Source organism: Triplophysa dalaica, chromosome 6 (genome assembly GCF_015846415.1).
Source record: "Triplophysa dalaica isolate WHDGS20190420 chromosome 6, ASM1584641v1, whole genome shotgun sequence".
Taxonomy (NCBI): domain Eukaryota; kingdom Metazoa; phylum Chordata; class Actinopteri; order Cypriniformes; family Nemacheilidae; genus Triplophysa; species Triplophysa dalaica.
The window spans coordinates 24,956,562-24,974,976 of record NC_079547.1 but is presented as its reverse complement, the minus strand read 5'-3'; the positions used below and the strand labels follow the sequence as shown (position 1 = coordinate 24,974,976).

Below are 18,415 nucleotides of genomic sequence, written 5' to 3'. Positions count from 1 at the left end.
AAACATAGGCAAGCAGACCCTATTAAATAAAAGATAATCAATTAAAACGTCAGATGTCTCCATTCCATCCAGTGTCCAGATCATTTCATTTGACACATTGTTCATTTGTTTTATATATCAGCAGCATTACATCATAACATCACCTATCTTTGCACTACCATTAGAGGAGCTTGTTAACGCCCTGTCCCATCATCACAAATCTCACACGTGTGGAATGAACAGTGATGTAAATGTGATGCAAGTGTGCAAACGCTGCGGTCTGCTCCGCATCCAACAGAGCGCATGAATGTTAACACCAGCCCGCCTTTATTTGCATTTAAATGCAATCTATAAAACCTTAACAAAAACAGCTTTCAGGCGCATGTGAAAGGAGTCCATGACACCACAGAAGACCTGATGTGTGTGTGTGTGTACATTTACATTTATGCATTTGCCAGACGCTTTTATCCAAAGTAACTTAGTTGCTAAAGCAATATCGCAATAAAATGATAGCTTTCTTTCTTCTGCAGGACACAAAAGAAAATATTTTAAAGAACGTTGGTCACCAAACAACACTGGAGACCGTTGACTTCCATCGTATGAACAGAACACAAAACCACTGAGACGTTTCTCAAAATATCTTCTTTTGTCTTGAACACTAAAAGAAAGTCATGCAGGTTTTGAACCAAATGAGGGTGAATAAATGAATTTTTGGCGGATTAATCCCTCCAACAAACACCTACCAGAATCAACCGCAGGTCAAGTCTTGCTTGCACTTTACACAAGGAGACATTTTGCTATTTCGTGTCGTTGTCAATGTTGATGTGTACGAAAATTACGATCCGACTCTATTGGAATCGATAAGATCCTACAAATCCATCTGTAAGATATTTCAACCATCTGTTGATATATTGCATCAGGGCGGCAGATGTGATCACACACACACACACACACACACAAACACACACAAGACTGCTGTTCCAAATCCACATCCAATCTGCTCCACACCAAAATCTCTTTCCAACCTCTCCCTCTCTCTGTTTGTAGTGGCATTCCTCGGGCCGGCTCTCGGCTCCAGCGTGTCTGGCCCGCTGCACGCCTGGGAGCCATTAGTTTAAGTAAAAGCCGACACACTCTCACACACACATGAACTCGACAGACGCAGCGGGATTCCGCATGAAATAGCGTGTGTGTGGGTTTGCTTAGTTAAGGTTTGGGCGCAATAAAATCTCAGTGTGGAACAGCAGTTTTACACGACATGGCGTCTAAATAATAACACAGTGCTTGAGATTCGGAGGAATGAAGTGAAATGTCATGAATGAGCCTTCAAATGAGCGGATTACTCAACTTCATTTTTGCTAAATATGACCCAAAAAAGAGTGTTTTGTCACGGCTGAAAAGTTATCTAGCATCGTGATGTTAGGTTTGATACACCAAAATACTGGCATGTCTGTCTGCATGTGCTGTGTGTATTAGTGTGTGAGTATGTGTGTGTGTGTGTACACACCAGTCTGTACTTACAATTTATGAGAGCTGGGTCACAAGCTCTCTTGGCTACTACACCCCTAAAGTTTCCACAAGTGGAGCCAAAAGGTGAGACGACACACACACACACACACACACACGCACGTACCAAAACAAACACACACACACACACACACAGTCATAATTATCTATAATACAAAATTATCCAAATACAGGAACGATACACATTTTTCTTCTCTTCTGAAACTAATAGAGACATTTGTGTGATTTCTAGCTATTTTTCTCATGAGAAATATCTGAGACTTAAACAAAAGTTCCATTTGATCTCCTTTTACTTTTGTTGTTGTTAGGGATGAAACGATTCAATCAGCTGCTCGCGATGCGATTCATGATTTATTTTGACAAAACGAGTTGAGACAAATTAGAAATTAATAAATGCCCTTTATTATTTCTCAAATGCTGCACATTTCTTTGTAAAATAAAAGTATATTTTATATCAAATAAGAAAACTAAACTACAATTTTAAAACAAATTCCAAAACAAATACAAAATTCAAAATTCAAAAGACAAACTAAGAGTTTGTCTGTGCTTTTCTTGGACTTTTTACATTTAAGTTGTGTTTTCCTAGTTTGCAGGGAAAACAGCGGCCCCTCCTGTTCAAAACACGTACTGCGATTCAAACAACATCTCAACCGGCTTGAATCGTCACATATCAATCGATTTTCAAAATACATCCCTAATTGTTTACTTTGAAAATAAATGAGATTAAAGACATCTCATCTGTAATTTTCCTGTTTTACGAGTCTGCACATTTTTGGCAAATTCTGAATGTGGATCGATATGTGAAAAATGACTTGTGGAGAAGCAGCGTTCTGTCTCCCTCTTATCTGAGCATCTCTTTCAAAGTGACAGGAAAATGGAGAGCTGGGATTTACTGTGGCTTTTACAAGAGAAGAAATGATGAAAGTGAGACAGAGAGAAACACACACCGCTCCATACCGAAGAGGTCAAATCCAAAACCAGGTCTGAAGTGTAAACAGCTTCAGACTATATTTAAACCGTCTGTTGGTTAGAAACATCAAATGTACACACAGCCGCATTTCATTAACAAATCATTTATATACAACGCCTCCTAAATGAATGTCATTTTCAAACACATCCATTGATGTTTTGTCACTTCATGCCGTGGCGTTCACTAAGTTTATTTTGTGGCTTCAGTGTGTAAATGCTTTAGGGCCGCTGTACAGTATTAGGTGGACGGTATGTGATTTTTAATCCAAGTTATCTGTTCTTTTTGAATGAATCGGATCCGGAGTTTGTTGGTGATATCCTTGTGGTATGAAAGCACAGGAAAGATAACACGGCTGTAATGGGAATATTTTCGAAACAAAAAAACAGGAAGGACAATGTAAGCACTTATAATAACACAAAGAGCTCTGTGTTTGGCCTTCCCGTGCAGGACCCGCGCTGAAGGAAATCTAGTACACAACATGATACAAAGATAAAAAAGAAAGCGATTGCTTGAGTACTCCATGTTACACATTATATACTGAATCATCTTAAAACGCTGAATGAAAAAACTTAAAAGAAGTGACGTATATCCTTACCATAAATATGTGTATTTAAGCGTGTTATTAGCATACTGCTTTAAACTACAAAATAAGAAATTTTTCTTTTAGTCTACTTTTATGTACTTTTCAGAAATATAAGTTTTTTTCTATTAAGTAAACTAGACGTAGTTTGTTATTTATAAGTATATTGGACTTATTCTAGTATACTTGACTTGTAGATGAAGTTAACTTGGTTGTAGTTGTGTTTACTTTTTTTGGATTAAGTAGACTATTATTTACATAATGTCTTACACACTCACATGTTCAAGTTTATACAATCTAATATAAACAATATTTAAATAATAAGCATGATGTCAAGTTCAAGGGATAGTTCAACCAAAAATGTCAAATTTCATTTATTCACCTTCAGGTTGTTTCAAACCTTTATAAATTACTTTGTACTGATGAAAACAGAGAAAGATATTTGGAAGAATGTTAGCAATTTTTCAGTTCTGGGACAGCATTCATTACCATAATAGAAAAAAATACATTTTTTTTGTTGTTTTGTTGAACACATAATGAGATATTTTAAAGAAATTTAGAAAATGTAACAGTTCTGGGGCTCCTTTAACTACTATCGAGTTTTTCCTACTATGGTAGTCAATGATGTCCCTGAATTGAAAATTGCTAACATTCTTCCAAATATCTTTCTCTGTGTTCCTCAGAACAAAGTAATTTATACAAGTATGAAACAACACAAAGGTGAATAAATGAAATGATGAAAAAAAAAATCATTTTTGGATGAACTATCCCTTTAACAAAGAAGTTTTTAAGATCTTAAAATATATTTGCATTATACAAACGAACATTCCCAGAGCTGTACGATACATCTTACTTTTATCGAAACAGGAATAAAAAGGATCTTACATGGAAGAAAGTGAGGAGGTCGGACAATCTGGTAAATTGTAAAAAAACGCTCTTTACTCAATTTGAGCTATATATATATATATATATATATATATATATATATATATATATATACAATACTAGAGCCCCCTTGCAGAAGTCTCTCCCATGACACAATCCGTGTCTGTTGTGAAGTGAATTTCACGTGCGAGTAAAGTGAAAATGTTCAAGTGTCCAACTACGCTACAGTGCGATTTATTCACGCAAGTCGCGTTTGGTGGGAATGCTCTATTACACTTGAAGCATACTTGCAAGTATTTAAAGTACACAAAAAACATAGCTGTGTGTGTAGACTAGTTGTTTACACAAAGTTTACTACTGTTACACTTTAGGCATACTTAAAAGTAAACTCATACACGTACACTAGTAAGTGTGCAAATTTACACCACATCTGCATTGAAATAGCACACATAAAAGTATACTACTAATACAATGATGTAAATTAATGATTTACTATGAAGTATACCTATATACTTGGACTTTACTTAAGTATACCCCTTCCTTTCGTTAGGGTATTATGGCTATAGCCAGTATCAATATGAAAACAGCTTGAAACTTGTTTTGGCCAACGTCTGTTGCTTGTCTTCATCTCTCGCTCTGTGCACACCTGTGTTTTATTCTGAATTCTCAGTCCATTTTTGGATGGCCTCAAGGCAAAAGAGCAGCTGTGTTTTTGGCGCACACACACACACAGAAACGCATACACACCTGTGTTTGCAGGTGGTTGTGCTCCTATATGAGATAACACCTGGAGGTAGAGGGAGAGAAAGCCAGAGAGATCAAACCCGCGGGGCTTTTTGCTCCGTAAACCAAGGACGTAATTATAGTTGTGCAGATAAGAGAACGAAAGGAGATATCGCTTGTGTGTGTGTGTGTGTGTAGGCATGCCTTCCCAGAGGTTGGATTGCAGGATCTGTTCTGGCTTGTCGAGACCTCAGATTCCCACAATCCCTTTGGCATGTTTACTAGTGTTGGGATGTGCGAGGCAACATTAGGAATGGAACGCTCAGTAAGAGAGAGTGTGCATTATTTAACACTTGATGACATAACATCACGTCTGTGGCATTCCAGTTGTCAACTTGTAAATGAATAACAACATTTTTTTCAAATGTCCTAATATCACACAGTCCGATGTACAGTACTAATAGGTCAAGATGTCTAAAATCATGTCACGCTGAGAACGTAAGGTCAAGTTGAGCCCATTGCATTGTGGGATAAATCATTTTTTTCTCATGAATCGCAAACACTGAATTATATGGCTGACGATGAAGGTCATATTCAGTTCATGGGAGAGATATTACAGACCACACAACAACAAAAACAGACAGAAATAAAGAATCTCATTCATTCACCCGTTCAGGAGCTCGACTGCCAACTTAAATGAGAAACTGTGCTGGGTCATTCAATGGTGACATACGTTCTGTTTAATATGACTGTAGGGTCTGAGGCATGAGAAACACACACGCACACACATCGGGTCTCAATGTCAACGCTCTGGTGAGGTTCTCACAGTCTGGGGCTCAAGGAGATTCTCATCCTCTTTTTTTGAATAGTTCACCGACACTGACAGCAACAAAACAGCTGGCTTTTCCATCAAAAAAAAAAGAGAGAGAGAGAGAGAGAGAGAGAAAGAGAGTGAGAGATTTTGAACCAGAAAGAGAGACAGAGAGAGAGAGAACCAGAGGAAGATAGAGAAAACAAGAAAGAGAGTGAGAGAGAAAGAGAGAGATAGAGAAAGAGAGACAGAGAGAACTAGAGAAAGAGAGATAGAGAGAGAGAGAGAGAGAGAGAGAGTGAAAGAGAGAGAGAGAGAGAGAGAACCAGAGAAAGAGAGATAGAGAGAGAGAGAGAGAGAGAGAGAGAGAACCAGAGAAAGAGAGAGAGAGAGAGAGAGAGAGAGAGAGAGAGAGAGAGAGAGAACCAGAGAAAGAGAGATAGAGAGAGAAAGAGAGAGAGAGAGAGAGAGAGAGAGAGAGAGAACCAGAGAAAGAGAGAGAGAGAGAGAGAGAGAGAGAGAGAGAGAGAGAGAGAGAGAGAGAGAGAGAGAGAGAGAGAGAGAGAGAGAGAACCAGAGAAAGAGAGATAGAGAGAGAGAGAACCAGGAAGAGTGAGAGAGAGCGAACAAACTATAAATGACATGATATTATTTGTTTATGTGAATCTTATTATTTGACCAAAACTACACACATTTTTAATATTTTAAATATTGATCTTTGTAAATATTTTGATGATGAAAAAGATATTGCAAAAAAATCTGAGGCATTAAACTTAGTTTTTCTATATATTATATAATTATAATTGAATTATATTTATTGCAATTAATTATTATCCAAAAAAATATTACAAAGGATTTTGTGCCTAAGTGTCAGAAATAACAGATTTAAAAACAACTACAATGTGATGACGAGAAAATAAACTTTCATGGAATCTTCTTAATGAAAAATATACTCATAGCTATATTAAATAAAGTTAAATGGGTAATGGGTATTAAAAAGAATTCTAAACCAAAAGTTTCCACAAAATTTTTAATGAAGACCATTTAAAAACAAAGGAACGCAAACAGATATGTGCAAGAAATTAGTTTAGGGTTGTGTTTAGGAGATATAAAACACTGTTGGGGTCAGTATAAAAACAATAGAAGTCTAAATCAAGTCCCTACAAAGAAACCAAAACATACCTGCTGTGTGTGTATGTGAGGGGATTGTGGGGGTCTTTAAAAGTTTGACGGTGTGATAAGCTTCTTTCACAAGCTTTAAAACTCTCCTCCCTCTGATAGACTCCATGACTGCCGTCTTTGTCTGTTTTCATTCTCTCACCGTTGGAGAAATCAGCAGAACGTTTAGAACCAATCAGACGTACCGAATTAAACCCACCAATCACACACCCAAGAGAAGAACTCAAAACTCCAAACATCAGGAAGCTTCTGTTCGTTAATCTCTTGTTTCCAAAGCATCTTTAGAGCTGATAACCATCAGCCATTATGAACAAACTCACCAACAACGGCACAAAGACATCACGCATCAACGCTCCAGGGGTCTTGGACCCTGCGGGCGGGCACGCCTGCCGATAGAAATCGACTGGGAAAACATGATAAACAAGGCAAACGTTCTCTAAAAAATATCTTGATTCAGACTTCACATCACTAACTAAACCTGAGAGCCACAGCCGTGTGATTTTTACACCGCTAAAAAATAACACATGATTTTGGAATAACACGGGAGTGAGCACCATGACGACAGAAGTTTCATATTGGAGTGTCCTAACAGAGCCAAGACCCATCAGGTTACCTCAAAGCAAACTTTCATGATGGGAGCCAGCCATCGGCATATAAGGAAATCTGGAGCGGACTTCTCTAAACAAGGGTCCGAGACCCGACCCCAGGAGGTCCGGTCTCATAATAATCCTCGTCTCCAGCAAACTGACATTCTACGGGTGAGAGTTGGGTTCGCTCTGGAGCCTCGACATCTGGATTCCATCTTACCCGGCCTGTCCGCACAGCGGTGAGCGACGAGAAACATCTGGCGGAGCTGATGACAATTACCACGTTGTGTTTGCCTTCGTAGATAATCCATCCAACACACACATGCACACAAACTGAGGAGGGAGGGCGATAAACGTGCGGCCCGCTGAGCAGCTAAACAGCCAAACGGGGTCAATCACACACACATTTAAATCATATTAAACACTTTGAGTCTGTATTTTAACTTCAACTTAATGCAAGTGCGCAGAAATTAATAAAAACTAGTGAGGGTACACTGTATCGACTGCATGGGCACCATCCGCTTTATTATGTCTGTGACTCATGTTGTTTGGTTGATTGTTAATAGGACACAGATCCCCACAGCTTTAAGGGGAGAACCGTGGAGCCGAAGCGGGTCGTGACTGCTGTGGCCCGGAGCCGATTTAAACACTAACAGCTGCTAAAACCAGAGAGGAGATCCATGCTTCATTCGCCGCCCGCACTCTCCCTTTCTGACGTGCGCAAACTCTCCCACGCGACCCGAGCGGCGGGTTGCCAGCGCTGGAGACCCCGGCGGCGAGAGCCAAGACCAATTAAAGCGCTAATTCAAACCTGAAGGGCCCTTTTGTCCTGCGTTTCCTTTCTTCAAGCCAGAGGATAGGAATCTAACCACCCCCAACGCCAACACGCACAAAAACTTCATCTCCTTCGATAAGCCCAGACAAAACTGCAGGGGAAAATTAGCCCAAAAGCCCCAGAGGTGCAAAAGGCCAAAATTAAAGGAGGATGAACACAAGCATTTAACCTTCACAGGTTTGTGGGCAAAAGCATCATTTTAACCTGACGCAACCAAGAAAGATATATAAAAAAACAATGGTGGTAACCAAGCTATTTCTACAGTACTGGTAATGGGAGGCAAAATAATTACATATAAATGAATCAATTGAAGTATTTAACAGTATGTACATGTTCGCAAAACTGTAATGAAACTGCACAAAACAGAAAAGTACATTTTCTTACAATCATAATATTTGTAATTTTAATGTTGGTATGTGCCCTGCGATGGGTTGGCACTCCATCCAGGGTGTATCCTGCCTTGATGCCCAATGACTCCTGATATAGGCGCAGGCTCCCCGTGACCCGAGGTACTTCGGATAAGCGGTAGAAAATGGATGGATGGATGGATGTTGGTATGTGAAGATGATTGTTTGTCTACAGACAAAAACAGTGTGACATTCACTGTGGAGTGATGAAACTACATGACCTGTGACGCCCTCTAGTGGAGCAAACTCATCAAACATGAGGTGCAAAATCCTAGATTTAATCGGCAGCACACCACACATGAACAGATTTTCAAACTGAGTTTTAACTGTGAAAACAGGAAATCTAGCAAATTCTCAAGAAATTTCACATTACGTTTTTATTATTTCACTAATGTTTATTATGTATGTGTTCAATATAAACAAATGTGTACATATAACATTTTATGCGATTTTGAAAATATTATTTATCGTTGACAAATTGCTCAAGCAGCGTCATCTAAAGTATTTAAGGTGGCACAGCAGCACTCCGTAAAATTTTATTGCAACTCAAATATTGATGTTTTTATGTGTTCACAGTAATTAAAAAAATATATTATTTATACATTTTCACCTTAAAGCATCTGCACAGGATAACTTCCTCTACCGTTGTTTTTTATTGAAATTATTCATTATTGTGATGATAGTGTTTTTAATGCGTTTGACAGAAAAATTGACAGAATTAAAAAAAGGGTTTGTAGAAGTGTTAACTGCATGCTTCTGTCAGCTGGTCAGCTTTCTGATTGGGTATTGTTTTGGTCCACGTGACACGTGACGAGTTCTTGTGCGTTTGTATTCGGGGTTTGACCCACACATCAGGATTTCTGATCGTGCGATTCGCGATCGGGGCGGCTCCGTTGTTCTTCCGATCCGGTTCATTCACTCTTAACACAGACCACACCACAGGGAAATCTGATAAGATCATCTTTGATCATCGGGACTTTACCTAGGATTGTCGGAATGGGAGAAATCGGCACGATTATCTTTTGGTGACGATAAATCCGTGCAGTCCGTGTATTAGATGTCCTCAAAATTTAAAGAGACAGTTCACCTTTAATTGAAATCGCCATTAAAATGTGATATAACATTTTATCTATGCGAAAATTGTGTTTTGGTTGGAATTAACTAGATAACAAATTATGTTTACGAGCTGAAAGGTAGAAAAAATATGTAAAAATGTTTTCATTCCGTTATTATATCACAGTTTTTGCTACCTAACTGTGGTTTCCCACATTGTCCCACACAAACGTATTGGTGGTGGTGGTGGTGGTCATCCTTTGTCAGACACACAACTGCACACTGACACATACACTCTGTCAGACACAACTCCTGTAGTTCAGTATCAAGCATCAATAAACCCCAAAACCTCTGCTGACAGGATTAGTCAAATCCTCCCGTGAGACAAAAACGAAACAGATGAGTGATGTTACACACAATGTATTACCATTATAAGTATAACCATATACCACATGTGTACCTGATGGCAATATCATAGTTCATTGCTATACAAAAAAACAATTACTGTCACGAATAATGGCTAACGTTTCAACAAATCACAAAAAGTATTGTAATAATACTGTGATAGTGTCCGATTAAGTCATGATACAATAATGAATCTACCATATTAATAGCATTAGCCTACGCAAAACACGATAATAACATCGTGACATCTTTGTGTTCCGTGACGCCTGTTTAGAATCATAACAAACGAAGCGCGACTCGAGAATGACTCAATCGTTTGAATCGATTCTTGACCGGTTCGCGATTCAGTCTAAACGATTTCGACGGTTCAATTACAGACTCGCGCGTTTGCGCCGTTTTCTCACATATAAAAACAGAAAAGGGTCATTTTAAAACGCAGAAAAGCAAACACACGCTAGATGATTCAACAAAACCAGAAAAAAACGAATCATATCGAGCCTCAGAAACGAAGAAGATTCGACTCAACACCTGTGTGAGAGGCGTCGCTGCGAGCCTGCAGGTAAAGACGTTTATCAACCAAATCAATCAGCGTCCCCTCACGAAAAGTGGTGTTACAGGGGAATATTAAATACATACATTAAGATATATGAGATTCACGTGCATTTCAGAACACACAGTCAACGACGTGCTTGTAGTTAAAGATTCAATTCTCGTCAAATCCAACTGTGACAGTGTTTGTCAATGTCACCTCAGTGTTTAGCAACTGATTCTTCTTCAGTAGTGTTCGTCACGTTTGTTGAGATTAAGTAAAACTCGCGCACTTACATTGTGAAGATGCTGCAATCCCAACCATTCTCTCGAGCTGCTCCTCTGTGTGTGTTTTCCTCTTCACTGTCACTGACTGACACAGTCGCGTGCGTGCGTGCGTGCGTGACCTCATTAGAGGAGGCGGAGCTACAGGCAAGCTGCTCTGTGTTGATTCTGTTGTGTTTACATATTCATGTACCACAGCACATGTCCCATCGTCCAAATGTCCCATCTTTCCCCTTATAGAAAAACAATACATAGGTCAACGCCAATGATTATTTTTATCGTTGTAATATTGTCGACAATTTTCTTTTTTTGGCTGAACCACATAACATATTGATAACATAGAGTGGGAAAAAATGACTGTCTGTATATTGATCTGGATTGAGACAGTTGTAAAGAAGTGCTTTTTTTCATCCTTTTTGTACTTTTATTCTTTCTGATAACACTGAACTTAGTTTTGATTTCTGACGAAGATGAATGAATGCTAGATGTTTGCATAAAATAACACTCAAATACAAGTTTTTAAGTCGGACAATGTTGTGTGGCCCTGCGATGGGTTGGCACTCCATCCAGGGTGTATCCTGCCTTGATGCCCGATGACTCCTGAGATAGGCACAGGCTCCCTGTGACCCGAGGTAGTTCGGATAAGCGGTAGAAAATGGAATGGAATGGAATGTTGTGTGGTTAATGTCTCGAACGACTCATGGAAGATTTACAAAATTACCAAATCATGAAAAAAAACTCGCTTTGTTCATACTAAAGAGACAACAAGACTTCTACTTGATTTTTTAGATCAACTGTTCAAACTGGAATTTGTAAGTATGAAGATTTGATTTTTTTTATTAGCAGCTGTGTTGTTGTTAAGCATGGCCATAGTGCCCAAGTCATTTATTTTTGCCCATGTAATTATATATATATATTTATATAATTGGTGCATTTTTAATTTCAGATTTTATTTGTCCACACACACCTGATATAAAGCACATTAGTTCTTCCTTTGAGCATCCAAATCATTTGCCATCAGCATCCTTGCTGTTGCTTTCAGCTTAGCGTTGCATCAGGTGCTGTATAGCAGAATGGGTCTCCATCTATTCATCCAACAGGATGAGACCTCCCCCCGATCCCTCCGCACCCCCACACAAACATGCCACGCGTTCTTTCCTCGTGTCCCCCCACGAGTCGCCACCTGCTCGTGTGTATGCAACACAGCTGCTGACCGACAAGAACAAATTAACACCCACCGTCCTGGACTGAGGGGGGATTCTGCGTCTCCTCCGCCGGGAGCCGTTTCGTACCTGCTGTATTTGAGTCTGCTGATGTTTAGTCAATAACGAAATGAGTTAAGACCAGCAATTAATTAAGACTCATAAAACAAATTGAAAGCTTAAAATGGGGCATAATACAAATTCTCTCATCATCTTTTACCCTCGTCTGGTTGAGACTCTTTGTTCAATGGAACGCAAAAGAAGATATTTTGAGAAATGTCTCGGCGGTTTTGTGTCCATACAATGGAAGTCAATGGGGTTCTTGGTTTGTTTGATTATCAACATTCTTCAAAATATCTGCTTTTGTGTTCTGCAGAAGAAAGTCATATAGATTTGATAAGACATGAAGGTGAGTAAATGATGAAAGAAAATCCCCTAGCAACATCATAGCAACCATTGCGCGACCCTCAGATTTTTTATAAAATGCCAAATTCTGATTTGTCATCTAAAGCGTTGATTTGCATTTCGAGGGAAGGTTAACACGTTTCTTCTCCTCAATTGTTTTTAAGCTGTAAGACTTTGAGGATCCAGACAAACAAACACAAAAGATGTACAAACAGTGCCGTAAGTGTGCCGCCTATGAATACTGCGTGAATGACTCCCATCCGTCCTTTGTGATGATAATTCGTAACGGGCAAATGAAGCAGTGTTTTCTGAGAGGGTGAGCATGTGTTACATCAACAAAGACAGGCATGAATTAACCAGAATGACACAAGTTAGCCTGCTGATATGACTCGTGTCAACGTGTGTGTGTGACAGCTGGGTTGTGTCTCTCTGTGTGTGTGTGTATCTTAGTCATTGGTCTATTTAGCACACTAGTAGGTCTTTCACAATGCAACAGCTTGAGAATGACCCAGGCATGCGACACACACACACGCGCAATAGCATCGCAACAAAGGGACCGTCTGCCTCCTTCAGCGGTCTGTTCAACTGCTTTTCCTGCTGCTCTGCTCCTCTGTGTGTGTGTGTGTGTGTGATTGTGTACCTGCTGTTCTCCTGCGATCTAGGCAAAAGGCTGAGGTCACAGAGGTCAGCAGGCAGACGCCTGGTTAACCCTCCAGGGTAAAGACATCTTCATACTCACACGCGCCACTTACGCAGTAAGATTATATACGAGCAGATGGCAGCCAGCGATGTTGTCTGATGATATAAAGCACCTCTTCACAAATACATATATTTACATTTCATTTTTTCATCAGTGTAACGCACACACACAAACACACAGGGGTGGTGTTGTTGTACTCTGTCTCACTTCGGACCGCCGCACATAGCAAACATATATATATATATATATATATATATAAGTACAGTAGCTGTCCAGTGTGGAACTTTTAAAACAGCATTTTATAGTATTTTATCATTTTTGTACTTGCAGTTTATTCAAAGATATAAAATGATGAAATTGTTACAGCACAGGATTGTTGATGTGTCACTTTGGACAAAAGAGTCTTTTAAGTGAATACTAAAATGTACAGATAAACACCATAATGATCGCAACAGAAATGTGTGTTTAGCATCCCAAATAAACGTACACAAACAAAATCAGCAAAGGTACAAAGACAGACAGAGAAGTTTAATAGGTCAGACAGATTATGAGAGCAGATGGTTTAATGCCGGTAAATACACAAACCATTATGCAAATGAGCATGAATATATAAATATCATTGCATACGTTTACTATAGTATGTGTTCTTATATGTTATTATCATTATTGTACTATAGTATCGCCACAGTGTTCATTTTCTAAGAATATAAAGGTTTCTGAAATCTTCTCCATAAAGAACCTTTTACATCAACAGAGGCTTCTATACAATGGTAAAGGTTCTCCAGACTATTAAAAGGTCTTTGAAGAACATTTCACTGAAAGGTTATTTAGGGACAAAAAATTATTCCTATAGCATAGCTGCTGAACACCTTTCATAGCACCTTTTTTTTTATTTTGGTCATTTCCACATTGAAGTTTAAACATAGATATACCATGTTATGAATATCACAATTAAATTGATAACAAACTATACTGTATATGAGATTTCTAGATTAAAATGGCATTGAAAGAGCTAAAACTGAACAATAGTAAGCATCAAATATAACTGGCTTCTTTGATAATCCTGATAATAATTAGAATATTGTTGTATTCCTCCCAATCCTGTGTTTTAAAATTAATAATAATGTTAAATTGTCACAGAGTTTAAATAAACTGACTAAGTTTTGTTATTGATGCATGTTTTGTGGGTGCTTTTAATGCCATATTCCAAAATCTTCTTATTGCTGGGAAAATTTTGGTTAAAAAGTTATGCAAATATGCTTTCTTAAATGTAATAGATTGAACTAAACTGAATAGATGAACTACAGGCCGGATCTTTGACTACAGTGCCACCTACTGGAAAGAAAGCGTTAGAGCATAACTCAACCATTAAAGGGATAGTTTACCCAAATATGAAAATGATGTAATGAATTACTCAAGTAGTTACAAAACTGTACACATTTCTTTGTTCTGTTGAACACAAAGAAAGATATTTAGAAGAATGTAAGCTACTGATATTTTGGAGGTAGTCAAAAAATGGTAGTCGAGTGTTTGTTTTCCTAAATTTCTCATAATATTTATTTTGTGTTTAACAAAACCAAATATAGGCTATATAAACAATATATTTTTCTACTATGGTAGTAAATGGTTCCCCAGAAATCTGAGTTACAAACATTCTTTAAAATATATTCCCTGTGTTCATCAGAACAAATATTTTATGCAGGTTTGCAACAACTTGACAATACCTGACAAGAGTTTCTTTTTGATGTGTTTATCCCTTTAACATGAATTTATTCAGTATGGCCTAAAAATATTACCTTTATGTTTGTATTAATTACACTATTAAAAAATAAAGGCCCGGTTTCACATTCACGGCTTAGTTTAGGCCAGGACTGCGCCTTAGTTGAATTAAGATATTTATGTCGCTTTTATAAAAATACATTACTTGTTTGCATCTCGAGACACAACAGTGGCACTGATATGTTTTAAAATGTTTCTGAGCAAGTTATATTCAGTCAAGACAGGTCACACATTCCTTTTAGTCTGCGACTAGCCTTAAGCCTTGTCTGTGACACCGGGCCAAATTGTTACCATATAAGGTGATTTGCAACCCCAAATTATCATTTATATATATATATAAACTTAAAAGAGTAAATTCAGAGAAAGTTAACAATATAAAAAATATATAATATAAATCACATTATCATATTCATAAACCTGAATGTGTTCCTGTAACTGTATTGATGGAGCATAAGATTACCAGCGGATAGTTCATGGGGTCGATCCCAAGGAAAACACGTGTGTAGCTTTGTAAGTCACTTTGGATAAAACTATTTGCCAAATGCATAAATGCCATACTCCAAAGAATGTATGATTAATCAGAAAATACCAAAATGTCACCATGGCCTCATCTCCAAGCACGGTAAAACCATAATATGTTGTAAGTGCAGCGGCAGGCCAACTTGGTAAACCACAAATGAGAATTTCACCATCTTTTTCTCTTTAGGGGTCAAACGCAACCTACTTAGAAAGAAAGATGCGTGAGTCATAAACTCTCCAGACAACTAATTAGGCCAGTGGAGTATTAAATGTGCCGTACACGAGTGTGATGTTTAAAACTCTCTGGAGAAGTGATGTCGGGTCACACTGTGCATCGTCAAGGCTCCGTCATATTTTTCCCAAACAAAACGTGAGTCAGGAAGTTTTAGTAATGCATTTGAGAAATGGCCATCATCTGGTTTGGTTTATTGTAAAACATCCCATCATGTGTCAAAAGGACAAACGGTGCTTCTAAAATCTCTCAATTATCTGCATTGATAAGCTTATGTGAGTATTGGACTAACTTCTGTCCTTTTAAAAAGAAATAGTCCAACAGATACGGTTAAGTCTCAATCAAAATACTTAAACTCTAAAAGTTGCGGTAAAAAAACATTGTGGCATGAATGTTTGTAATGGGCTTCTGCACTGATGCCAGAGAGAGAGCGAGTGTGTATTTAGGTCGGTGTCAGAGTTTTTTGTTTCAAATGATGCAGATTGTGGAATCCATGAGCTTCACACATAAACAGACTCATTAAAGACGCCGTCTGGTAATGAAGTGAAAGGGTCTCACGCTGGTGTCAGTGTAAACACGACATTCTTGCACAACATTAGCAGGAGTCTGAAAAAGACTTTCCAGATAAATTACTTTTACAGCTTTCTGTTGTTTAGATCGTAAACAATACTTTAGTAACTCTGTGTAAGTTGCATGTGCTAAAGCAGACATATTCCCTTAAAACATTTTCCCTCTGTATCTGTATTAAAAAAAGTATGAATACCCTTTAATTTAAAACTTCTTTTTTTGCTCAATGCATTTCTTTTACAAATCTTTCAAAAAAAGGTTTAAGCTTTAGCTATGATCACTGTACTTGTTTTTGTGGATTATGTATACCAGTCAATTTAGTAATCTACTGCTTTGAGAGGAATTATATATTTAAATGATCATATTTTGTATGCATATATTTACGTGTATTTGTATTGAAAAAAAACACTGAGATTGAGTTCAGAACAGGAGAAAAAGAGGTTTTGGTTTAGTTTCATTTAGAAGAGGTGTTAAGTGTCCCCTTCAAAATCCATGTCTCATATCTTTTTACAAATTCAATACAAATGATTGAGGGAGAGGAAGGTTTAGTGTGTGTGGAGGAGAAAGAGAAAAATAAAAAATTGAGAGAGAGGGTTTGGCCAAATGTTGATACCAGAAAAATCTGTTTCAGACCAGCACTACTGAACACCAAATTGAGAATAAACGAAATTAAAAAAGAAAGTACAAATTCATATTTGCACCATTGGGAAATAGAAAGTAAAAAACAAATGAAGGGCCCTGAGGGCCCTAAAGAGTAAATACAATCTGGAAGATTATACACTGTTAGAGACACAAAGAGGACACAAATCTCGACGTATAAAATATTTATACTTGACCTAGTATTGTATCGCCACATTATTTGTTATTGTGACATTGTCTTTTTCTTCACAACTTGTTTTATGCTTTCTTTGGTTTCATAGCAACTCAACAGAATGAAGTGCTTTAAATCAGGTGCTCAGAATTCACACTTCATATTGTAAATTGAGTGAGAGAGGTTTGGTGTGTGTGGAGGAGAGAGAGGGAGTGAGAGAGGTTTGGTATGTGTGGAGAGAGAGAGGGAGTGAGAGAGGTTTGGTGTGTGTGGAGGAGAGAGAGGGAGTGAGAAAGGTTTGGTGTGTGTGGAGGAGAGAGGGGGACTGAGAGAGGTTTGGTGTGTGTCGAGGAGAGAGAGGGAGTGAGAGAGGTTTGTTGTGTGTGGAGGAGAGAGAGGGAGTGAGAGAGGTTTGGTGTGTGTGGAGAGAGAGAGTATGTGTGGAGGAGAGAGAAGGGGTGAGAGAGGTTTGGTGTGTATGGAGAGAGAGAGGGAGTGAGAGAGGTTTGGTGTGTGTGGAGGAGAGAGAGTAAGTGTGGAGGAGAGAGAGGGAGAAAGAGAGGTTTGGTGAGTGTGGAGAGAGAGAGAGTATGTGAGAGAGTAGATTTTTACTTATAGACTTACTTAATTTTATTCTATCTTATTTTTTATCTTAATCTGTATTTCTGCATGTTTGTATTTAATTTTGTGCTTTGGCAATGTACATTTTCTTTTATCATGGCAATAAAGCTCCTTTGAATCTTGAATGTGTGGAGGAGAGAGAGGGAGTGAGAGAGCTTTGGTCTGTGTGGAGGAGAGAGAGTATGTGTGGAGGAGAGAGAGGGAGTGAGAGAGGTTTGGTGTGTGTGGAGGAGAGAGAGTATGTGTGGAGGAGAGAGAGGGAGTGAGAGAGGTTTGGTGTGTGTGGAGGAGAGAGAGTATGTGTGGAGGAGAGAGAGGGAGTGAGAGAGGTTTGGTGTGTGTGGAGGAGAGAGAGAGAGGGAGTGAGAGAGGTTTGGTGTGTGTGGAGGAGAGAGAGAGAGGGAGTGAGAGAGGTTTGGTGTGTGTCGAGGAGAGAGAGGGAGTGAGAGAGGTTTGGTGTGTGTGGAGGAGAGAGAGTATGTGTGGAGGAGAGAGAGGGAGTGAGAGAGGTTTGGTGTGTGTGGAGGAGAGAGAGGGAGTGAGAGAGGTTTGGTGTGTGTGGAGGAGAGAGAGTATGTGTGGAGGAGAGAGAGGGAGTGAGAGAGGTTTGGTGTGTGTGGAGGAGAGAGAGGGAGTGAGAGAGGTTTGGTGTGTGTCGAGGAGAGAGAGGGAGTGAGAGAGGTTTGGTGTGTGTCGAGGAGAGAGAGGGAGTGAGAGAGGTTTAGTATGTGTGGAGGAGAGAGAGGGAGTGAGAGAGGTTTGGTGTGTGTCGAGGAGAGAGAGGGAGTGAGAGAGGTTTAGTATGTGTGGAGGAGAGAGAGGGAG

The 18,415-nt window shown here is 38.8% G+C and overlaps 1 protein-coding gene across 2 annotated transcripts in view; it reads right to left on the bottom strand.

Annotated features, from left to right (window-relative positions):
- The window catches only part of cbfa2t2 (CBFA2/RUNX1 partner transcriptional co-repressor 2), a 29,229-nt gene extending 18,361 nt beyond the window's left edge, over nucleotides 1-10,868 (bottom strand). Inside the window, exon 1 of one of the 2 annotated variants that reach the window (XM_056751647.1) lies at nucleotides 10,767-10,868. In XM_056751647.1, the coding sequence (XP_056607625.1) occupies nucleotides 10,767-10,794 (28 nt within the window). In that variant the 5' untranslated portion in view covers nucleotides 10,795-10,868. Of the gene's footprint in view, nucleotides 1-4,688; nucleotides 4,708-10,766 lie in introns of those variants that run through there. The other variant, XM_056751649.1, reaches the window with a different exon arrangement.
- Between the last annotated feature and the right edge of the window lie 7,547 nt (nucleotides 10,869-18,415).